The sequence below is a fragment of the Bufo gargarizans genome, chromosome 1 (assembly GCF_014858855.1).
Source record: "Bufo gargarizans isolate SCDJY-AF-19 chromosome 1, ASM1485885v1, whole genome shotgun sequence".
Lineage (NCBI taxonomy): Eukaryota > Metazoa > Chordata > Amphibia > Anura > Bufonidae > Bufo > Bufo gargarizans.
The window spans coordinates 738991684-739016958 of record NC_058080.1 but is presented as its reverse complement, the minus strand read 5'-3'; the positions used below and the strand labels follow the sequence as shown (position 1 = coordinate 739016958).

Genomic DNA, 25275 nt, shown 5'->3' with positions numbered 1-25275 from the left:
GTTGTACCAGGAGGAGAGGGCCGGAGGAGAGCACATGGCCCCTGAAGGGTTTATTCCCTAAGTGTCTCTCTCCATCCACAGGAGTACACAATAGTGAAGAAGACATCGGTGGACTGTGTGACTCCCATCATCCATCTCCAGGAGTCAGGAGGGCGGAGCAGGACCCCTCACCCCATCTCAGAGCCTCCCCCTCACCCCCTGATACATGAGCAGAAGATCCTAGAACTCACCCACAAGATGATGGAGCTGCTGACTGGAGAGGTGACACTGCTGGGAATGCTGGGAAATTCTCCAGTAACAGCACTGGATGGGTTTGGGTGATGACGGTGTCATTGTGTTGTCAGGTTCCTCTAAGGTGTCAGGACGTCACTGTCTATTTCTCCATGGAGGAGTGGGAGTATATAGAAGGACACAAGGATCTGTACAAGGAGGCCATGATGGAGGAGCACAAGCCTCTTATATTACAAGGTAAGACCCGTCATGTGCAGTGTATAGACGTGTGTGCAGTGACATGTAATGGAGGAGCACCAGCCTCTTATATCACAAGGTAAGAGCCGTCATGTGCAGTGTATACACGTGTGTGCAGTGACATGTAATGGAGGAGCACCAGCCTCTTATATCACAAGGTAAGAGCCGTCATGTGCAGTGTATACACGTGTGTGCAGTGACATGTAATGGAGGAGCACCAGCCTCTTATATCACAGGGTAAGAGCCGTCATGTGCAGTGTATACACGTGTGTGCAGTGACATGTAATGGAGGAGCACCAGCCTCTTATATCACAAGGTAAGACCCATCATGTGCAGTGTATACACGTGTGTGCAGTGACATGTAATGGAGGAGCACCAGCCTCTTATATCACAGGGTAAGAGCCGTCATGTGCAGTGTATACACGTGTGTGCAGTGACATGTAATGGAGGAGCACCAGCCTCTTATATCACAAGGTAAGACCCATCATGTGCAGTGTATACACGTGTGTGCAGTGACATGTAATGGAGGAGCACCAGCCTCTTATATCACAGGGTAAGAGCCGTCATGTGCAGTGTATACACGTATGTGCAGTGACATGTAATGGGGGAGCACCAGCCTCTTATATCACAAGGTAAGACCCATCATGTGCAGTGTATACACGTGTGTGCAGTGACATGTAATGGAGGAGCACCAGCCTCTTATATCACAAGGTAAGACCCATCATGTGCAGTGTATACACGTGTGTGCAGTGACATGTAATGGAGGAGCACCAGCCTCTTATATCACAAGGTAAGAGCCGTCATGTGCAGTGTATACACGTGTGTGCAGTGACATGTAATGGAGGAGCACCAGCCTCTTATATCACAGGGTAAGAGCCGTCATGTGCAGTGTATACACGTGTGTGCAGTGACATGTAATGGAGGAGCACCAGCCTCTTATATCACAAGGTAAGAGCCGTCATGTGCAGTGTATACACGTGTGTGCAGTGACATGTAATGGAGGAGCACCAGCCTCTTATATTACATTTTAGGGGGGTTGGTGGAAGGCACCCTGGGGTCGCTCTTCCCTGTGTGTAAAGGTGGCCATATGCCCCTAGGTAAGGGGTAGGTAGTTTTGTGTCTCCTTCGGATTGTGGAGACTGGTCACTTATATAGTGATTATCGTGGCTTCCGCTGGGACAGACTAGTAAAGTGATGAAGGGGTTTAAATTCATTTGTTGTAAACAGAGGGAAAGGCTTTGTAAAAGTTGTTATAATGGCCAGAACGGCAGATACTGGCTGTAGGGCCCGGATATAATGGATTTTTTTTTAATCTGAGAGACAGGAGATATGTGGCTGTGTAGGAGAAGTAGTGGTGGCAGCAGAAACAATACAGTATGGAACATGATGGACAGACAGACAGTGACATGATTGGGCCAGTGATAAATAGCCAGATCTATCCATTGGCCTAAGCCAGAGGTGTGTAACAATCCTTACAGATCCACCCACTCAGCTAAATACTCTCTCCACTGTTCCAGCGTACTTGTCCAGAGGTCCAGGGGTTCAGAACACCGTCCACAGGAGAAAAGGCACAGTCCAGTTAGGACTGAACCTGGTTGTCCAGGCGGCAGTAGCTGTCTGCTCGTGTGCGTCTGATTGGCACAGCACTTGAAAACATTGCTTCTCCATTAGATTGTGCCAACAGCTACAGGTCAGCAAGCAAGATGCGGAGGCTGTTCTTCTTCCACCATCCCTTGTTGGATGAGCTTTTGCTTTAATATAAATATCAGGGGGTAACATCATTGATTCGCCCGTAGTCACTACTTTGGCCTCTTCAACGATACTAAGTTTGCGACACCTGTCCCTGATGAACTGCCACCGCCTGAGCTGTAAATAACTCTTGGTAATGCTCTCATGCTTGATGTAATGATTAGCTGCTCCAGCGTATGCATGGTGGAATCCCTGCAAGTTGGAATGTTTATTGCCACTTAAGAATGGCTGAATTGCAAGGACAGTCTCCTGGACATTGTCAGCACCTTCTGCAAGCCACGATTGCACCACTAAATACATCACAAGTGCCATGCAGGGAACGTGTTATTTCCCCCAAATGCAGCACAGTCATAATGTTCCTGCCATTGTTGTTATCCACCTTGCTCAGGCCAGTTGTAGATGATGGGGAGACATCCAGTGGGAAATTTGCTGTTTCATGCACTTAAGCAACTGATCCGCTGTGTGAATTCTCTCACCCGGGCTCATAAGACAGGTTTCTGTTGAGAATAAGAGGATGGCCATTCAGGAGGACGTGGAGTAGGTGAATTAGCACCTGGCGTGGGAACCAGACTGAAACAAAAGTGAAAGTGTCAATAGGACCTGGCCTGTTTACTGTGGTGTCTAGTTCCTGCTACCATGCAAAACATTGAACCAGTGAGCTGTGAATGACATGTACTGCCCCTGCCCATAACAGTTGCTCCTTGTGTCCATAGTGGCATACACCTTGCTACACAGCGAGAATTTAAAGGAGCAGCCCACATTCTGTGCCATGTAAGCGTACAAGGCAGGATGGATTTTTATTTTAATTTTTTAGAAATAATGACAGCTAGGTATTTTTGCATCCGTTTTCCCAGCTGAACACATGCCATCAGTTGCCTAAAGGCAGTGACAACCACTAAGTGGTACGGCAGCGACATATCCAGGTGGGAGGTCAGATTATTGGACACACATAGATGTTTCCTGGCCACACAACAAAACAAAAACAATGATGCTCACGTATATATAGAAGAATCTCTGCAACAGGTTTTTGAAAAGGAAAAAGGCGCAATTGCGTAATCTCTGGTGAAATATATGCTGCTGGTGATGATGGGAAAATACGTTTTTGGTAAAGGCTGGCTCCTCCACATAAAAACTGTGGACTGTTTCTTTAAGGATCAGTGCAGCAGCCTGTGTACATGTGAACAGCTCCAGCCCTGTAACAACCATATACTAAATCTAACCCTGTCCTGTCCCTAATGATAAAACCTGACTTTCTCCCTAGTAATTCAATCTACCCAACTAAGTATATCTTCTTCTTAATCCCTACACTGTCCACGCTGGCTGGCTTGTGTGACTACCTGCTGTATCTGTCACAGACATGGCAGACATGTCCTATCACATTAGTGGCCGAGCGTACAACGGCATCTCTGCTTCAGAGCTACCATCGAGCCTGCTAGACCAGCCAATATCCTTCCTTCTGATTGGCTGTCAGACTGACTGCTAGGCATTGGGGACAAGCCTTCTCACCTAGGCCCTACCCAGGGTCAGGATATCTTCCATCTTCAGCTTTCCTGCCATGTTTCCCTCACTAGTGTACTGAATTTTAAAAGTATAATGATGGACAAACACAAGTATATTAATAATCATCTGTGTTTTGGATTAGATACACATGGAGCTCAGAGTCTCCTGCCTCCATAGATTGCACTCCAGAAGCTTAGATACACACTGCAATTCCAGGAGCTTAGATGCACACTGCACTGCCAGCAGCTTAGATATACATGTAGCTCAGTCTCCTGCCTACACACACTGCACTGCCAGGAGCTTAGATACACATCGAGCTCAAAGATTTTCCCATCAGTGCAGCTTATTAAGGTCTCAGTTTTGCGGGATGAGTTTTACTTTTTCTCGGCCTCATTGTAGGGGACATAGGACTCACTGATTAACCTTTATTTCTTTTTTTGGAGGGGGGATGAAGAAAACCAGCAATACGAACCTTCTCCTGAATGAGCCACGAAGGATGGACAGGAAGGAGATCCGCAGAAGAATATTAGACCTCACCTTGGAGATCATCTCCCTGCTGAGCGGAGAGGTAAACTTTTCTAGATTTCTCTCCTCTTTATTGTATTCTGTAACAAGTCAGACATCGGGAAGGAGAATCCATCAAAGGAAGTGATAGGAAGAGTCCAGGGTCCTGGAGAACGGCCTCCAGACCTTCCAAGTGACGGACAACCTGAAGATCAGCCCCCAATATAGTGAGTGATTTATCATGTGACCAGTGACCAATAGTCATGTTGAGCCATGAGAAGGTAAGTAGGCACGTTGTACCCAGGAGGAAAGGGCCAGGAACAAGATGATCAGATAGGGAAGTGTGGCCTGGAGGGACTATTTCTACCGGTAGTCTGACATCTATATAGACACATAGAAGATGACAGTAGGAGGAGAGTCCATGGTTCACTCTCCTCTTCTGGAGATCTGCCCAGCCCCCGGAACGTCTCGCAAACAGGTCGAGACAGGTAACAGAGCAGGAAACCAACTGAATACTTTATTACACATGTAATAAAGGAACATGACAGTAAATCAGTATAGGCAATAGTGGTAGCGCTACCATTGAACCAAGTGCACCAGCAAGGAAGGAGGCCAAACCCAGAGTGCGGAAAGCACCAGCAGTGAACGCAGACAAAGGACTGGAACCCAACATGACCTCAGGACATGGATTAGAGAAGACAAACGGGAACCATTACACAAGCAGATGCCTGGACCACATGCAAAGCGGAAGTATGGTGGTCACAGGCAGAGATGCACGCAGACTAGATGTCCTCCCTCTGGAGAACCCAGGAGCCCTGTCACGAAGCAGGACAGGAACAAAAGCAGAAAGCACAGCCAGGCTATACATGGATCAGAAGCAGTGGAGCACTGCCAGGCTATACATGGAACAGACCGGATCAGAAGCAGTTGAGCACTGCCAGGCTATACATGGAACAGACAGGATCAGAAACAGTGGGGCACTGCCAGGTTATACATGAAACAGACAGATTTAGAAGCAGGTGGGCACTGCCAGGCTATACATGGAACAGACAGGGTCAGAAGCAGTGGAGCACTGCCAGGCTATACATGGAACAGACAGGATCACTGGCAGTGGAGCACTGCCAGGCTATACATGGAACAGACAGGGTCAGGAGCAGTGGAGCACTGCCAGGCTATACATGGAACAGACAGGGTCAGAAGCAGTGGAGCACTGCCAGGCTATACATGGAACAGACAGGATCAGAAGCAGTGGAGCACTGCCAGGCTGTACATGGAACAGACAGGATCAGGAGCAGTGGAGCACTGCCAGGCTGTACATGGAACAGACAGGATCAGAAGCAGTGGAGCACTGCCAGGCTGTACATGGAACAGACAGGGTCAGAAGCAGTGGAGCACTGCCAGGCTATACATGGAACAGACAGGATCAGAAGCAGTGGAGCACTGCCAGGCTGTACATGGAACAGACAGGATCAGGAGCAGTGGAGCACTGCCAGGCTGTACATGGAACAGACAGGAGCAGTGGAGCACTGCCAGGCTATATGTGGAACAGACAGGATCATAATCAGGTGAGCACTGCCAGGCTATACATGGAACAGACAGGATCAGAAGCAGTGGAGCACTGCCAGGCTATACATGGAACAGACAGGATCAGAAGCAGTGGAGCACTGCCAGGCTGTACATGGAACAGACAGGATCAGGAGCAGGTAAGCACTGCCAGGCTGTACATGGAACAGACAGGATCAGAAGCAGTGGAGCACTGCCAGGCTATACATGGAACAGACAGGGTCAGGAGCAGTGGAGCACTGCCAGGCTATACATGGAACAGACAGGGTCAGAAGCAGTGGAGCACTGCCAGGCTATATATGGAACAGACAGGATCAGAAGCAGTGGAGCACTGCCAGGCCACTGTACATGAAACAGACAGGATCAGGAGCAGGTAAGCACTGCCAGGCTATACATGGAACAGACAGGATCAGAAGCAGTGGAGCACTGCCAGGCTATACATGGAACAGACAGGATCAGAAGCAGTGGAGCACTGCCAGGCTATATATGGAACAGACAGGATCAGAAGCAGTGGAGCACTGCCAGGCCACTGTACATGAAACAGACAGGATCAGGAGCAGGTAAGCACTGCCAGGCTATACATGGAACAGACAGGATCAGAAGCAGTGGAGCACTGCCAGGCTATACATGGAACAGACAGGATCAGGAGCAGGTAAGCACTGCCAGGCTATACATGGAACAGACAGGATCAGAAGCAGTGGAGCACTGCCAGGCTATACATGGAACAGACAAGGTCAGAAGCAGTGGAGCACTGCCAGGCTATACATGGAACAGACAGGGTCAGAAGCAGTGGAGCACTGCCAGGCTGTACATGGAACAGACAGGATCAGAAGCAGTAGAGCACTGCCAGGCTATACAAGGAACAGACAGGATCAAGACACAAAACAGGTACAGAAGATCAGGCAAGGCATGGCCAAGGATACAACAATGCTTTACCAGACGACACCACACAGAAGGCCAGTTGGCAAAACCTCCTGGGTCACCAGCAAGCGGCTACACCCAGCAAGGCACAAGACAGATTTGACACCAAGCCCCACAGCTTACAGATAGATTTAGCTGCATAAGGAGGCACCTTATAAGCTACACCCAGGAACAGACCAGGGAATGTTAACCCCACCAGAACCAGGAGTAACCAGAAACTTGAAATATACAATCACAAGTGTCAGTTTACACAGTCACAGAATGCCCCAACGACAATCTGCATACACAGGATTAATGTAGCCAGTACAAGGTTACAGGCAGCCGTCTACACAACAACAAGGAGTGACAGAACCGCACAGTGATACAAACACAAATGCATCCATACTCAGACCATGTTCATACACAAGGCCGCAGCCAGCACGCATCACAGAAGCAGCACTCATGGGAACGCCACAGCCAGTACACAAAGTGCATGCAGCCAGTGTGCACAGCACTGGTGACCGGAGCCACAGAGATATAGAAGTGGGGAGACACACAAAGACAACAGTTCACACACAACACCGCAACCAGCATACACAGGTGTTGGCCTGCAGCCAGCACACGAGAGAGCATGCAGCCAGCCTGCATGGCCACAACTGTCACAGGGAACCGCACATCCACTTGAAAAGCATGTGTCAGCAGGATCAATCTGCCACATGTCTACACTTTTTGAACAGCACCGGTTCTTGTTCACGACATACATTTATTATTCTCAAACCATAAAGTGCAGTTTAAATCCTGGAAAGCAGACTGTTCCACAAAGATGGAACTATATGCTGAATACATGGTGTTAACACTCCTTACAAATCTTGTATTATGGCACATTATCCATAGTGTCTCATGGTATAAAACACGTTTCTGTCGGTCTTCCCCTCGAATGGGCTTTAAAGGCTATGTACACCCTTTGGGGGCAGTTTTTTTTATTATTATTGCATTGTACTCTTTTTAAGCTAAGAATAATGTTTTCAATTGGTCTTTATTAAAAGTACAATGAGATTCTCTAGTAGCAGGCTCAGAATTTTTGCTTTTTTCCATCAGGCAGCTTAGCTGATGGCTCCTTATTTCTGCTCTCTTACATTATAAACACTCATTATTGCTCGATCCTTATCTTACTGATATGAAGGTGACTTAAAAAAGTGTTGATAACCTTCCAGTAATTTAGAGATAAGGTTTATTAGATGTCCGCACAAAGTGAAAGTGAAATACCATTCACACAACAGTTACATAGTATATAAGGCCGAAAAAAGACATCTGTCCATCCAGTTCGGCCTGTTATCCTGCAAGTTGATCCAGAGGAAGGCAAAAAATCAGCTGTGAGGTAGAAGCCAACTTTCCCCACTTTAGGGGAAGAAAATTCCTTCCCTACTGCAATCAGGCAATCAGAATAACTCCCTGGATCAACAACCCCTCTCTATTAGCTATAGCCTGTAATATTATTACACTCCAGAAATACATCCAGGCCCCTCTTGAATTCCTTTATTGTACTCACCATCACCACCTCCTCAGGCAGAGAGCTCCATAGTCTCACTGCTCTTACCGTAAAGAATCCTCTTCTATGTTTGTGTACAAACCTTCCTTCCTCCAGATGCAGAGGATGTCCCCTCGTCACAGTCCTGGGGATAAATAGATGATGGGATAGATCTCTGTACTGACCTCTGATATATTTATACATAGTTATTACCGTATTTTTCGCTTTATAAGACGCACTTTTTCCCCCCCCAAAAGTGGGGGGGAAATGGCCGTGCGTCTTATAAAACGAATACTTCGCTGGCCGCTATGCTGCACAGCGCGGCCAGCAAAGTATCAGTGTGAAGGGAGGAGGCGGGGACACTTATGGCGGGGCCCGGTGCAGTGACTCTACTCTAATACACCGGGCCCCGCAACTGTTAAACATTCAATTTGATCTCTATATCTAATTGTAGACGCGCTGTACGGTACTTACTGTAGTACCGGAGGTATAACATTAAGACGGCGCAGCACCTGCCGCAGCTCCCTCTTGATGCGCCGCCTGCCCCAGCTCCCTCTGTCATACAGCGCCTGCCCCAGCTCACTCTGTCATGCGCCGCCTGCCTGTTCATTCATAAAGTGAGATAAGCAGGCAGGCGGCGCATGAGGAGGGAGCTGGGGCAGGCGGCGCATGATAGAGGGAGCTGGTGCAGGTGGCGCATCAGGAGGGAGCTGCGACAGGCGGCGCATGACCGAGGGAGATGCCGGTCTGCGCCGTCTTAATGTTAGACTTCCGGTACTACAGTAAGTACCATACAGCGTGTATACAATTAGATATAGAGATCAAATTGAATGTAACAGTTGCGGGGCCCGGTGTATTAGAGTAGAGTCACTGCACCGGGCCCCGCCATAAGTGTCCCCGCCTCCTCCCTCCACACTGAACCATCTGATGGGGGATCTGTAGATGACACTTATGGGGATCTGTGGATGACATAAGTGTCATCCACAGAGCCCCCCTCAGTGTCATCCACAGAGCCCCCCTCAGTGTCATCCACAGAGCCCCCCTCAGTGTCATCCACAGAGCCCCCCCTCAGTGTCATCCACAGAGCCCCCCTCAGTGTCATCCACAGAGCCCCCCTCAGTGTCATCCACAGAGCCCCCCTCAGTGTCATCCACAGAGCCCCCCTCAGTGTCATCCACAGAGCCCCCCTCAGTGTCATCCACAGAGCCCCCCTCAGTGTCATCCACAGAGCCCCCCTCAGTGTCATCCACAGAGCCCCCCTCAGTGTCATCCACAGAGCCCCCCTCAGTGTCATCCACAGAGCCCCCCTCAGTGTCATCCACAGAGCCCCCCTCAGTGTCATCCACAGAGCCCCCCTCAGTGTCATCCACAGAGCCCCCCTCAGTGTCATCCACAGAGCCCCCCTCAGTGTCATCCACAGAGCCCCCCTCAGTGTCATCCACAGAGCCCCCCTCAGTGTCATCCACAGAGCCCCCCTCAGTGTCATCCACAGAGCCCCCCTCAGTGTCATCCACAGAGCCCCCCTCAGTGTCATCCACAGAGCCCCCCTCAGTGTCATCCACAGAGCCCCCCTCAGTGTCATCCACAGAGCCCCCCTCAGTGTCATCCACAGAGCCCCCCTCAGTGTCATCCACAGAGCCCCCCTCAGTGTCATCCACAGAGCCCCCCTCAGTGTCATCCACAGAGCCACCCTCAGTGTCATCCACAGAGCCCCCCTCAGTGTCATCCACAGAGCCCCCTCAGTGTCATCCACAGAGCCCCCCTCAGTGTCATCCACAGAGCCCCCCTCAGTGTCATCCACAGAGCCCCCCTCAGTGTCATCCACAGAGCCCCCCTCAGTGTCATCCACAGAGCCCCCCTCAGTGTCATCCACAGAGCCCCCCTCAGTGTCATCCACAGAGCCCCCCTCAGTGTCATCCACAGAGCCGAGCCCCCCTCAGTGTCATCCACAGAGCCCCCCTCAGTGTCATCCACAGAGCCCCCCTCAGTGTCATCCACAGAGCCCCCCTCAGTGTCATCCACAGAGCCCCCCTCAGTGTCATCCACAGAGCCCCCCTCAGTGTCATCCACAGAGCCCCCCTCAGTGTCATCCACAGAGCCCCCCTCAGTGTCATCCACAGAGCCCCCCTCAGTGTCATCCACAGAGCCCCCCCTCAGTGTCATCCACAGAGCCCCCCCCTCAGTGTCATCCACAGAGCCCCCCCCCCTCAGTGTCATCCACAGAGCCCCCCCCCTCAGTGTCATCCACAGAGCCCCCCCCTCAGTGTCATCCACAGAGCCCCCCCCTCAGTGTCATCCACAGAGCCCCCCCTCAGTGTCATCCACAGAGCCCCCCCTCAGTGTCATCCACAGAGCCCCCCTCAGTGTCATCCACAGAGCCCCCCTCAGTGTCATCCACAGAGCCCCCCTCAGTGTCATCCACAGAGCCCCCCTCAGTGTCATCCACAGAGCCCCCCTCAGTGTCATCCACAGAGCCCCCCTCAGTGTCATCCACAGAGCCCCCCTCAGTGTCATCCACAGAGCCCCCCTCAGTGTCATCCACAGAGCCCCCCTCAGTGTCATCCACAGAGCCCCCCTCAGTGTCATCCACAGAGCCCCCCTCAGTGTCATCCACAGATCCCCCCTCAGTGTCATTCACAGATCCCCCCATTACAGTGCGTCATCCACAGATCCCCCCATAACAGTGCGTCATCCACAGATCCCCATAACAGTGCGTCATCCACAGATCCCCATAACAGTGCGTCATCCACAGACCACCATTAGTTCAAAACCTACCAAAAGCACACCTTTTGGTTCAAAATATTTTTCTCTTATTTTCCTCCTCAAAAACCTAGGTGCGTCTTATCAGGTGCGTCTTATAAAGCGAAAAATATGGTAGATCTCCCCTCAGTCGTCTTTTTTCTAAAGTGAAGAACCCTAATTTTGATAATCTTTCAGGGTACTGTAGTTTCCCCCATTCCAGTAGTTGCCCTGCTCTGAACCCTCTCCAGCTCTGAAATGTCTGCCTTGTTTACAGGAGCCCAGAACTGTACACAGTCCTCCATGTGTGGTCTGACTAGTGATTTGTAAAGTGGTAGGACTATGTTCTCATCACGCGCATCTATGCCCCTTTTGATGCAACCCATTATCTTATTGGCCTTGGCATCAGCTGCCTGACACTGGTTTCTACAGCTTAGTTTGCTGTTCACTAAAATTCCTAGATCCTTTTCCATGTCAATGTTACCCAGTGTTTTACCATTTAGTATGTACAGGTGACTTGCATTATTCCTTCCCATGTGTATAACCTTACATTTGTCAGTGTTACACATCATCTGACACTTCTCTGCCCAAGACTCCAATCTATCCAGATTCATCTGTAGCAGTATACTGTCCTCTGTAGTGTATATATACAGTATACTGTCCTCTGTAGTATATATACAGTATACTGTCCTCACAGTTTAGTGTCATCTGCAAAAATTGATATTTTACTGTGCAAGCCTTCTACAATAAATATATTGAAGAGAATAGGGCCCAATACTGACCCCTGAGGTACTCTGCTAGTGACAGTGACCCAATCTAAGTGTGTACCGTAAATAACCACCCTCTGTTTTCTATCGCTGAGCCAGTTACTTACCCACATACAGACATTTTCTCCCAGTCTGAGCATTCTCATTTTATATACTAACTTATTATGTGGTACAGTGTCAAATGCTTTGAAGAAGTCCAGATATACGACATCCATTGATTTACCACTGTCAAGTCTAGAACTTACCTCCTCATATAAACTGATTAAATTAGTTTGGCATGACCAATCCCTCATGAAGCCATGTTGATATGGCGTTTTTTGCTTATTTTCATTCACATACTCCAAGATAGCATCTCTTAGAAAACCTTCAAACAGTTTACCCACAACAGATGTTAAACTTACCGGCCTATAGTTTCCAGGCTCTGTTTTTGGAACCTTTTTGAATATTGGCACCACATTTGATATGCGCCAATCCTGTGGAACACTCCCTGTCAGTATAGAGTCCTTAAATATCAGAAATAAGGTTCTGGCTATGACATTACTTAATTCTCTTAGGATACGGGAAGGGGGTGCCATCTGGTCCTGGCAATTTGTCTATTTTAATATTTTTAAGACGCTGCTGTACTTCTTCCTGAGTCAGACAGGGCACTTTTAATGGGAAATGTACTTTCACATTCTGCATTTGATCTGTCAGTTTATTTTCTTCAGTGAATGCAGTGGAGAAAAAAAATATTTAACAGCTTTGCTTTCTCCTCGTCGCTCTCTGCAACTCCCCCCTCATTACTCTGTAGAAGGCCGACACTTTAGGGTTAGTTTTACTCCCTTTGGCAATTAATCTCTTAGTCTCTAGTTTGGCTGCTTTTATTAGTTTTTTACATATTAATTTTTTTTCCTTTATAGTTTTTCAGTGCTTCCTCGCTACCCTCCTGTTTTAGTTATTTAAATGCTTTCTTTTTGTCATTTTATTGCCTTCTTTACAGTTCTATTTATCCACATTGGTTTCTTATTGTTCCTTAACCTTTTATTCCTATAAGATATGTACCTCTCACAATTCGATTTTAAGATGCTTTTAAAAGTATCCCATTTTGTGGCTGTATTTTTATTTTTGAGGACGTTGTCCCAGTTAGTTAGGCCTATGGCCTCTCTTGGCAAAATTTAGCTTTTTTTAGGTCAAAACTTATGCAAACTGATCGTATCCTGATCGGTTTGACAAATGCATTGATATGCTGGATCCATCTCTCCGGTGTCATCGGGAAAAACGGATCCGACATTTATTTTTTTTCACATTTTTTGCGGTCTGAGCATGCGCAGACCGCAATGCCGGATCCGTTTTGCCCAAACACTTGGCGCCGGATCTGGCATTAATGCATGTCAATGGCAAGTGTTCCGGAATTTTGGACGGAGATAAAACCTGAAAAGTCAAAAAGACTGAACTGAAGACATCCTGATGCATCCTGACCGGATTGCTCTCTATTCAGAATGCATTAGGATAAAACTTATCAGTTCTTTTCCGGTATCGAGCCCCTAGGACGGAACTCAATGCCGGAAAAGAATAACGCTAGTCTGAAAGTACCCTTACAGGGTCTGATGTGACACTGGGGTGCCTCTCTCCTCCCTTAAATGCGCATGGAGTTGTGTGGCATCCATCATCCAGTCCTGCAGGGCATTGTTCACAATGAAGCGGTCATGAGTGTGGGATGTGGCCAAAGGACATCTACTTTCTGTGACTCTTCAAGTCTCTTTGTTGCAACCTGCTGAAGACACTCTGTGACACTCTAAGCTCAGTGGCCACTTCCGTCTGAGAACATCCTGCTTGAAGACTTGCAATGGTGAGGTACTGTTGATAAATTGTTAGGTGTCGTCTTGGTCTCATGATGTCAAAATGTGAACAGCATGATGAGGAGGACTGTTTAAATAACAGTTCTAATTGAACCAGGAAATTTATTGGGCGATTCATGGATCAAACACCTGTTGTGAATTTTTCCGTTAAGCTCCTTGTTAGATAACAGCAAGTTGTGCAAAAAGTACTGAAACATTGAACAGTTGGACATGTGCATTCAAACGTTTAGAGCAGGTCACATTAAGTTCTCCTGTAAAGGTTAGCGTGCATTGTAGTTTCAACCTAAAATTTCACCCACAAGCCAAATATAACTTTTGCTGAGTAGTGTATATCCTGAGCTATTTACATGTATTAACTGTCTATAACCCACATTGCTTGTGGCCATTTTCTAGCGAAGACAAGATAGGATTTAGTGAGGATTTGGACCAATATATATAGAGCCTCAAAAAAATCCCACGTGTGTTTAATGAGATGCATAACACGTTCTCCATAAATCTAGGTTTGGATCCCTTTAAGGATAACAGCTAAAGGCTCAATAGCCACAGCAAACAGAAAAAAGATGAAGGGGACATCCCTGACTGGTTCCTCTAAATAAGTCATAATTATGGTAGAGCAGACTATTAACTGATCCAGCGGCCTTAGGAGACTTACCCGTTATAGATATCCAGTCAATGAATACTTCTCCAAACCCAGATTTATGAAGAAGGTGAAAAAGAAATGACCATTCAGTGGAACCAAAAGCTCTTACCGCATCAAGAGACACCGAGCGGCATTATTTTAATCAGCAGAATCAACCATATCAGGCAGCAATATGGTAATAGGGTTCATCCTGTGGAGAGGTGGTGTTTAAAGATTTTTTTTTTTTTCAAGTGTCTCTCTCCTCATCCACAGGAGTACACAATAGCGAAGAAGACATCGGGGGACTGTGTGACTCCCATCATCCATCTCCAGGAGTCAGGAGGGCGGAGCAGGACCCCTAACCCCATCACAGAGCCTCCCCCTCACCCCCTGATACATGAGCAGAAGATCCTAGAACTCACCCACAAGATGATGGAGCTGCTGACTGGAGAGGTGACACTGCTGGGAATGCTGGGAAATTCTCCAGTAACAGCACTGGAGGGGTCTGGGTGATGACGGTGTCATTGTGTTGTCAGGTTCCTGTAAGGTGTCAGGATGTCACTGTCTATTTCTCCATGGAGGAGTGGGAGTATATAGAAGGACACAAGGATCTGTACAAGGAGGCCATGATGGAGGAGAACCAGCCTCTTATATCACAAGGTAAGAGCCGTCATGTGCAGTGTGTACACGTGTGTGCAGTGACATGTAATGGAGGAGCACCGGCCTCTTATATCACAAGGTAAGACCCGTCATGTGCAGTGTATACACGTGTGTGCAGTGACATGTAATAGAGGAGCTCCAGCCTCTTATATCACAGGGTAAGATCCGTCATGTGCAGTGATATACACGTGTGTGCAGTGACATGTAATGGAGCCTCTTAGCTGGTGAACATATGGCACCTGAAAATGTCTCAACCATCCAAAATTGGCCACATGCAGTGGGCCTTCAAGCACTTCAGAGATACCTTGGTTTTGGCAATTATTACAGAAAGTCAATCAAAAATTATTTCAAAGTGGTCGCTCCCCTACTCGTGAAGGAGCAAATTGTCATAATTGGTCAGACTTTGCAGTGCAAGTTGTAGTCTCCTCCAGTCCTGTTTCTCCGGCGATCTGTTACGACATCAAGAAGCCATTTTTCCTGGAAGTTGATCCATCCTCTATAGGAGTAGGAGCAGTATTATCTCAGCAGTCTGATGGGATCCATAGTCATCCTTGTGGCTTCTTCTCATTGATAAATAATTATTCTGTTGGAGAGTGTGAACTTTTTAGGCCCCTTTCACACGGGTGTCCCAGATTTGATCCGGATGCATCGCGGGTGGATTGCGGGAAAAACGCTCATGTACACGCGCAATTTCAGTCAGTTTTGACTGCAATTGCGTTGCGTTGTTCAGTTTTTTCCATGTGAGTGCAATGCATTTTGCACGCGCGTGATAAAAAAATGAATGTGGTACCCGGACTGAAGTTTGGGTTCGGTGTTCTGTAGATTTTATTATTTGCCATTATAACATGGAAAATCTCCTCCTTGCTCCCCAACGTCAGAAAGCTAGAGCACCGTAATCTCGCGATGCGTGAGCTAGCGCATGCGCAGTTCCTTCCCTGAGGCTGATGCCAGCACAGGGAAGGAACACTATGACGTTCATGCATCGCGAGATTACGGCGCTCTAGCTTTCTGACGTCGGGGAGCAAGAAGGAGATTCTGAGGATGCGGGGCGGTGCTGGGCTTCTTCACTCTGGACTCATCTCCGGGACAGGACTTATCTCAGGTTAATTTGTATATATATCAAATCGGGTTTTTTTACACAATAAAAGCACACAGAGCTATGGGGACTGGGTATTGCAGATGTGCTAGCGGCCATCTAGCAATCCATGTCCTCAGCTCTATACACAAAATCCCGGTGACAGGTTCCCTTTAAGGCCCTGGACATTGTACAGTATGAGGTTATCTTCATTGTAGTCATACTAAAATAGAAAAGAAAGATAAATAAAAGCAATTGTGCACCTTAGAGCAAAAAAATGGATTTTTAGGAGACACAGCAACCAGAAACAAAAACAGTAACAATATAAAAATAAGATCATGAAGAAAAGAAAATGGAAAAAAGTAGTAAAGGGATTAGGACTAGAAAAGGTCAGACCATGGTCTGCTGATAACGTTCCATAGAAAAAGTGGTAATAGAAGCTGAGCTTTACACTAAAGGTAAATTATAAGTAGAAATGGTTTCCCAGCTCAAACTGCTTCAATAAAGCCTGTAAAAGCTCTACCCATGCTTTTGTATCAACTTCCAGTCTAATAGAAATGTTATAAGTTTGACTACTCCATGGTATGAAAATAAATCACAAATTCCAATTTTTATCTTAACAGCAAATTCCACAAAATCCTTAAATTATAAACCACAAGATGAAGACATCAGGCAGCGCTCTTCAGGAGAAAACGTAATCACTCTTAATGTTCATCCAGGAGTTCACAGTACAGATCTATCATTTAACCCCCCTAATCTTGAGGAAGCTTCTCCTGACCAATCACAGATTGTTACCACATATACAGGTCAGAAAGGGGGTAAAAGGTTTCAAGGTGGTATAGAGTTCACAAAAAGATCAAGACTTTCTACACACAAAAAAAAAAACACTGGAAAGAAGCCATATTCATGTTCAGAATGTGCAAAGTGCTTTACAGAGAAACGGAAATGTTTTCAACATGAGAGAATGCACAGGGGAGAGAAGCCATATTCATGTTCAGAATGTGGGAAATGTTTTACAACAAAATCATATCTTGTTGTACATGAGAGAATTCACACAGGAGAGAAGCCGTATTCATGTCCAGAATGTGGGAAATGTTTTACAACAAAATCATATCTTGTTATACATGAGAGAATTCACACACGGGTGAAGCCATATTCTTGTTCAGAATGTGGGGATTGCTTTACAAGAAAATCAAGTCTTGTTAGACATGAGAGAAGTCACAAAGCAAAGAAGACGTTTCACACACGGGTGAAGCCATATTCTTGTTTAGAATGTGGGAAATGTTTTACAACAAAATCATATCTTGTTGTACATGAGAGAATTCACACAGGAGAGAATCTGTATTCCTGTTCAGAATGTGAGAAATGTTTTGCAAGTAAATCAAGTCTGATTATACATCAAAGACTTCACACAGGAGTAAAGCCATTTTCATGTTCAGAATGTTGGAAATGTTTTGTTACGAGTGGCAGTCTTAGAGAACATCAAAGAATTCACACAGGAGAGAAACCATATATATGTTCAGAATGTGACAAACGTTTTTCAGACAAATCAAGTCTTGTTAGACATTGGAGATATCACATAGGAGAGAAGCCATATTCATGTTCAGAATGTGGGAAATGTTTTACTGAGAAAGCACATCTTGTTATACATCAGAGAAGTCACACAGGAGAGAAGCCATATTCATGTTCAGAATGTGGGAAATGTTTTACTGAGAAAACACATCTTGTTATACATCAGAGAAGTCACACAGGAGAGAAGCCATATTCATGCTCAGAATGTGGAAAATGTTTTATTACTCACTTGACACTTAAGAGGCATCAAAGAATTCACACAGGAGACAAGTTGTTTTGATATATACGGAAAATGATTTTTGAGGAAATCAAATTCTAAAACCCATCGTATCAGAAGAAACTACAGTGAGGAACAGAAGTATTTGAAAACCCTGTGATTTTGTAAGTTCTCCCACTTCATGGAGGGGTCTGAAATTCACATTGTAAGTGCATTCCCACTCTGAGAGACAGAATTATTTTTTTTTAATTAAGGAAATCACATTGTATGAATTTTAAAGAATGTATTTGTCTTGCTAAAAATTTAACAAAAATGGAGTGGCTCTACTACTCCATAGGATGGGGAGGTGCTCAGTATCTAGGTGTGAACTCCAAACACCAGAAGTAAAGAATTTTAATTAATAGTGGAGATATGGCACTCAATATCTGGGAAATTTGCTCAAAACAGGTCGCTTTATTAATGCAATAAAATGGTTAAAATGTCATACAAAGTACGTAATTTGTACAGAAATTAAATAACATAATAATAAAAAGTCACAATTGACAATATAATCACTTATAGTGTATATATAAACACACATCAGACAGCAAATGGGTACTTGTCTGCAATCTGATTGAATGGATCCAGAAAGTTAAATTCTCAACACTAGAGCACTGAATGTGTTATTGCTCAATAGTTTTCAATGAGAAATTGATCGAATGTCACCATTGATTCGGTATAAAATATTCGCCGATTATCATTATTGTAGTGCAGTCGCAGGATTTTCGGATTTAATAGTAGAAGTTATTCCAAATATGTATATATCACAGTTCATGGAACTTATCAAATTAAAGTTCAGCAGTTATTAGCTCTAGGTGGCGTCCCACCTTTTTTCAAGCTATTTAAATCCCTTACCTCCACTTCTCAATACGGTTTGTTCAGTCACCGTTTCCTCAGCGTCCCAAATATTCGATTTCTCCTTGCTTGTAAATCAGAGTGTATCACTCTGAGGAGTTTACGAACTTGATGTAGGACGAGTTGATCACTTAGGAGGTTATTGGTAAGGGAGGTGTAGCTGTAGATCTCCTTGCGTACGCCAAAAAATGGTGGTAATGTGGGGTCCAGGTTCCTCCCAGACGCGTTTCGAAGTCCCAAGGGGTGCTGACTTCTTCCTCAGTGGTGACCTGGCTCCCCCTAAACCACCTTTTTTATACATGTATTTGTCTTGCACTGCTGCACATAAGTATTTGAACACCTGAGAAACAGCAAGAATTCTGACTCTCAAAGACCTGTTACTGTGCCTTTTAAAAGTCCACCTCTACTCCACTCATTAATCTAACTTAGTAGCACCTGTCTGCGCTCGTTAAAGACCCCTGTCCACCCCAAAGTCAGTCAGACGCTAACTACTACCATGGGCAAGACCAAAGAGCTGTAAAAAGACACCAGAGACAAAATTGTGGACCTCCACAAGGCTGGAAAGGGCTACGGGGCAATTGCCAAGCAGCTTGATGAAAATAGAGCAACTGTTAGAAAATGGAAGAGGCTAAAGACGACTGTCAGTCTCCCTCGGACTGGGGCTCCATGCAAGATCTCACCTCGTGGGGTATTACTGATGATAAGAAAGGTGAGGAATCAGCCCAGAACTACAAGGGAGGAGCTGGTCAATGACATGAAGAAAGCTGGGACCACAGTTTAAAAGGTCACTGTCGGTAGAACACTACGCCGTCATGGTTTTAAATCATGCATTGCACGGAAGGTTCCCCTGCTCAAGTCATCACATGTCCAGGCCCGTCTAAAGTTTGCGAATGACCATCTGGATGATCCAGAGGCATGGGAGAAAGTCATGTGGTCAGATGAGACCAAATTAGAACTTTTTGGTCTAAAATTCACTCATCGTGTTTGGAGGAAAAAGAAGGATGAGTTGCATCCCAAGAACACCGTCCCTATTACTATTTCCCATATTCCACAAAATAAAAAAACAAGAGTTTTAAACTCATGGTATTCACAGATAGGTAAATAATTGGGGCTACTGGCTGATAATGTTTTAAGCATCATAGTTGCAATTGACAATGTGTCATTTTAATTTTTATTTTTTTTGCAACAAACCTATTGCACTTTTTTCAAGTAAAAAGTAAACCAAATGCGATCAGAGGTATTTTCTAGCAAATATTGTCATATATCTTTGCTACAGACTGTATCACATTGTGTACTTGCTTTAAAAAAAACTGTTGCAAAGCTTTTTGAATTAATAAGTGTACAATAAGTGTAATTTCTAAAGTATGGAAGTGCTCCTATGTATTAGGAGCGGGGAGCGAAGCGTCGCGAGCGCAGGTAATTTTTACTCTCCCTGGTCTGAGCCATGGCTCCTCTTCAGCTGTCGCGCGCCCATCTTTCTGGCCTGCGCTGCACTGTCCTGACCCCGTACAGCATCAGGACGTAGTGCGCGCACTATGACCTGACGCTGCACACAGTCATGTGACAGTGCAGCGCAGGCCGGGAAGATGGGAGCACGACAGCTGAAGAGGAGCCGCAGAGCAGGACAGGTAAGATGATTTTTTATTTGAGTCTGATCTGAGGTCTGATGGGCTGATCTGAGGTCTGATGGGCTATTCTGAGGTCTGGGGGGTACTGATGGGCTATTCTGAGGTCTGGGGGTACTGATGGGCTATTCTGAGGTCTGGGGGTACTAATGGGCTAATCTGAGGTCTGGGGGTAGCGATGGGCTAATCTGAGGTCTGGGGGTAGCGATGGGCTAATCTGAGGTCTGGGGGTAGCGATGGGCTAATCTGAGGTCTGGGGGTAGCGATGGGCTCATCTCAGTTCTGGGGGTACTGATGGGCTAATCTCAGGTCTGGGGGTACTGATGGGCTAATCTGAGGTCTGGGGGTAGTGATGGGCTAATCTCAGTTCTGGGGGTACTGATGGGCTAATCTCAGGTCTGGGGGTACTGATGGGCTAATCTGAGGTCTGGGGGTAGTGATGGGCTAATCTCAGTTCTGGGGGTACTGATGGGCTAATCTCAGGTCTGGGGGTACTGATGGGCTAATCTGAGGTCTGATTGGGGGTACTGATGGGCTAATCTCAGGTCTTATAAGGCTCTGAGTGGGCTGATATGAGGTCTGATGAAAAATATTTTTTCTTATTTTCTCCTCTAAAATCTGGGGTGCGTCTTATAAAGCGAAAAATACGGTATATGGAAATCGTATCTTTTTGTCACAGACTGTCTAATTGCGCATTTGCTAAAAAAGAAAAAAAGAAAAAACTGCTATAAAGTTTCTTCAATTAATAAGTCTTAGTATTTTCCTGTGTCACTGTCATTGTATTTTGCCATAGACTGGGTCCAATTTTTCAAAGAACTATTGCAACGTTTCTTAATAACTGAGTGTACATTAACTTCCAGTGTCACTGTCGGCATATGTTTTTGCTGCAGACTGTGTCCGGTTGTGTTTTTTTTCCCCCAAAAAAATATTGCAGTTTCTTTAATAATAATTACTAATTGTACAGTAGGCATATTTTTCAGAATCTGACATTTTAGCATTGTTTTTTTTTTTTTTCATTAGTCCTATGTAGAAAATCTACTACTAAGGGACTAGATGAGACGAAAAATTATAATGAGGCCGTTATTATGGGGGAACACAACAGATATAGACTGGGAAACTGAAACCTGTACATCTCCTGAAGGAAACAGGTTCTAGGTTGTCTAGGTAAGACAACTACCTTTCCCAACTGGTTCAGGACCCGACTAGAGGGACGGCCATACTAGACTTAGTATTAACCAATAGACCTGACAAAACAGATGTGCAGGTCGGGGGACACCTGGGAAATAGTGACCATAAAGTAATAACCTTCCAATTGTCATTCAAAAGAGCGTTTCTTCAGGGAGGAACAAAAATACCAGACTTCAAAAAAGCCAAATTTAGACAAAAGAGGCCATAGGTATAACTTACTGGGACAAAGTCCTCAAAAATAAAAATACAGCCACAAAATGGGATATTTTTAAAAGCATCCTAAACTCTAATTGTGAGAGGTACATACCTTATGTGAATAAAAGGGTAAGGAACAAGAAAAAACACAATGTGGATAAATAGAACTGTAAAGAAAGCAATAAATGACAAATAAAAAGCATTTAAAGGCTATCTGCACCTTCAGTGGCATATATTTTTTATCATTGCATTCTACTCATTTTGGGGAGGGGGGGAATTCCAATAAGAAAAATTGATGCGTTCTGTCACAAAGGGTTAACTGTTTTTCTAGCTGTGTGAGTTGTACTTTTTACTTTCACTTTGTGACGGTCATCCTTAACTCTAAATTACTAAAAGGTCATAAACGTTATTTAAAGGGGTTGTCAGTTGTTCTGTAAAAAATAAATAAAATAATACCAAAGACACCGCGCTCAACTCACCTCACACCAACCCCCTTTACTACTAACCACAACTACGAAACACCGCGATATTCCCTGCACCATTCAACCCTACCTTGATCTAGGCACTGAGATCGCTGCACTGGAAGTCCTGGTGGTCGGGCGTGTGATACACGCGGTTGTAGGCGCTGATGTATAGAGTGCTTTCTGCGCAGGGGATCTATGTCTATGGTGAGCTATTCGTCCTGGAGTCTGCCCCGCTGTTTTTCCTTGAAATGTCTGGATAATGGGTGTCCCTCTGATTTCTTCTTTATATTATATACATGCTCACTTATGCCTTTTTTTTAGACATCTTTTTGCTCTCCCAATGTAGATTTTCTCACAGGGGCATTTTATGGCATAAATTACTCCCTGGTGTTACAGGTTATGTGATCTCTAATATTATATTCATATGTGCCTTCTATATTCTTTATGGAGTTTTGTTTAATAGTACCCCCCATTGTTTTTCTACAGCCCATGCATTTTTTACAAGGAAAAAAGCCCTTTAATGGGTTTTTATTAATTGTTACACATTTGCTTAGGGCCGCAAATTTTTTGGTTGGTGTTACTATGTTTCCTATATTAGCAGCTTTTTTATATACAAAGGCCGGGGTTGTTGGTATCATACCCCCTATTATTTTGTCTTCTTTTAAGATGTCCCAATATTTCCTCACTATTTTCCTGAGCATATACGTCTGAGCATTATATGGGACAATAATAGGCAGAGTTTTTTCATCATTTTCCATTGTATTCTTATTACTTTTTTACCTATTCCCTCTTTCTCTGATGCTTCTTCTAAAAGTACTTTCCTATCAATCTGTTTAATCTCATTCTTTTGTTCTCGGAGCTTATCTGCATTATAACCCTTAGCTTCAAATTTCTTATGTAATACCTCTGCCTCTTTTTCATATTCCGCCACCTCTGTACAATTTCGTCTGATGCGGAGGAACTGGCTCCTGGGTATATTGTCCCGCCACTGTGGTAGGTGACAGCTACCCCTTGTAATATAGCTGTTTGAGTCTGTCGGTTTCTCATATGTTTTTGTATAAATATTATCCCCAATTACATAGATTGTAAGTTCCAAAAAATGTATCTCATTCCTACTATATGTTAAAGTGAATTCCAAATAAAACCCGTTTTTAGTCATCTCCGTTAGAAATTCCAACAGTGCTGTTTCACCCCCTTCCCAAATAAAAAATCACGTCGCCAGAGGACGAGGTCCGCCCGGAGCTCGCCATGGGAGTGTATAAAATCATGTTCCCAACGTATAGATTAGCGAACCTCGTCCCCATCGCGGTACCCCACGTCTGTAAATAAAAATTTTGTTTAGATTTAAAATGTTTTTTTTGTAAAATGAATAAAATACACAGGGAAGAGTATTCTACTTGGGTACCAGCCAAGCCGCCTTTTTGATAAAGGAAATATTTAGCTGCTGCAGCCTTTTTCATTTTCAATTACGGTATATAAGGACTTGACGTCCAATGTACCTATAATGTAGCCCTCTTTCCATTTTTTGATGCCATTTAAAACCTGCAATATATGCTTAGTGTCCTTCAAACATGTCGGTAATGTTTGTGCACATGGCTGTAGATACTGATCCACATATTTTGACAGTGCACTTGTTAGACCCTCTACCCCTGATACAATGGGCCTTCCGTTTTTTTTATTTTTTTTGCATCTTTGTGGATTTTCGGGTTCTGGTAAAATATTGCTATTTTAGGGTGTTTAACATCAATATACATCGCCTCCTGTTTATGTAAAATACCCTCGTCTTTCCCTTTCTGAATTAACTCTTGTAATTCTTTTTTAAGGATGTCTGTGGGGTCTTTTTTTTTATTTTATAGGTTCTACCATCACTTAGTATGTTTAGAGCCTCTTTGTCATACGTATCCCTGTCTAGTATGACAATCCCCCCGCCTTTATCTGCCGGGCGTACAACAATGTTATTATTTTCTTGCATATGTATTAGAGCTTCGCGTTCTGATTGACTAATATTGCTCTTACTTCTAATTCTGTTAGATGTTCTTATTTTTCTGATATCTTTGGTTACTAAATTAGCTAAGGTGTTTAACGCCGTAGAGTATTCATTAAGTGGGTCAAATCTAGATTTAGGTTTGAGATTAGTATGTATGACCTGATCATGCACCTCGACTGTTTGTCCACTATCAATCCTTTCTCCCTTCTTTTTAATATGATACTTCTTGAGGGCTAGGCATCTTAAAAATGTCCGGACCCCAATGAATGCCTCAAACTTGTTGAAGAACCTAGTAGGGGCAAATGTAAGCCCCTTTTTCAAAATATCCTGTTCTCCTTTGGTTAACACATGGCTACTTAGATTGTAGATTTTTTGTCCTAGTTTGGAGTTATTAAGATCTAATGTCTCCCCCCCACCCGTTATGTTTTACTATTTATTTCTTGTAGTTTTTTCTTCTTTTTGGTGAGTTTCTCCCCTCTGCATCCCCATTTGGTGAACTTTTTTTGTGGGCCAAGAAAAAATCCTGCTTTACGTTTTTTTTTAACTGTGGTCTTATTACTCTGAGTATGTCTTTTTTTCTTTAGGTCTCACTGTCCTTTCTGTCTCTCCTACTGTGCTATTGATATTGGTAACAATAGTATCATCATGATTTTCCCATCTATTCCTCATTTCCCTTTCTGTTCTTATTCTATTATCTCTTCTATCATCTTCTCTATTTTGTTCCTATATTAGCTGCTTTTTTATATACAAAGGTATCATACCCACTATTATTTTGTATTCTTTTAAGATGTCCCAATATTTCCTCACTATTTTCCTGAGCATTATATGGGACAATAATAGGCGGAAGTTCTGCCACCAGCCAGGGCAGACTCCAGGACGAATAGCTCACCATAGACATAGATCCCCTGCGCAGAAAGCACTCTATACATCAGCGCCTACAACCGCGTGTATCACACGCCCGACCACCAGGACTTCCAGTGCAGCGATCTCAGTGCCTAGATCAAGGTAGGCTTGAATGGTTCAGGAAATATTGCAGTGTTTCGTAGTTGTGGTTAGTAGTAAAGAGGGTTGGTATGTTCACATAGATTTTGAGCACCTTACGGGAGTGAGGTGACACTGATCAGTATATAGCGCCAGTGGCTCTTTCTACGTTCTGAAAAATAAATAAATCTGATGGTCAGCAATATGTACATAAGCTAAGTTAAGCAAGTTTTAAGTGGAAA

The 25275-nt window shown here is 44.8% G+C and overlaps 1 protein-coding gene across 1 annotated transcript; it reads left to right on the top strand.

The window, feature by feature from the left end:
• The first annotated feature begins 14779 nt into the window (after positions 1–14779).
• Positions 14780–24701, top strand: LOC122930393 (gastrula zinc finger protein XlCGF17.1-like). Its single transcript, XM_044283759.1, has 3 exons — positions 14780–14835; positions 16534–17511; positions 24637–24701. The coding sequence occupies exons 1-3, from the start codon at positions 14802–14804 to the stop codon at positions 24699–24701; spliced, it is 1077 nt and encodes a 358-aa protein (XP_044139694.1). The 5' UTR covers positions 14780–14801.
• Positions 24702–25275: the final 574 nt, after the last annotated feature.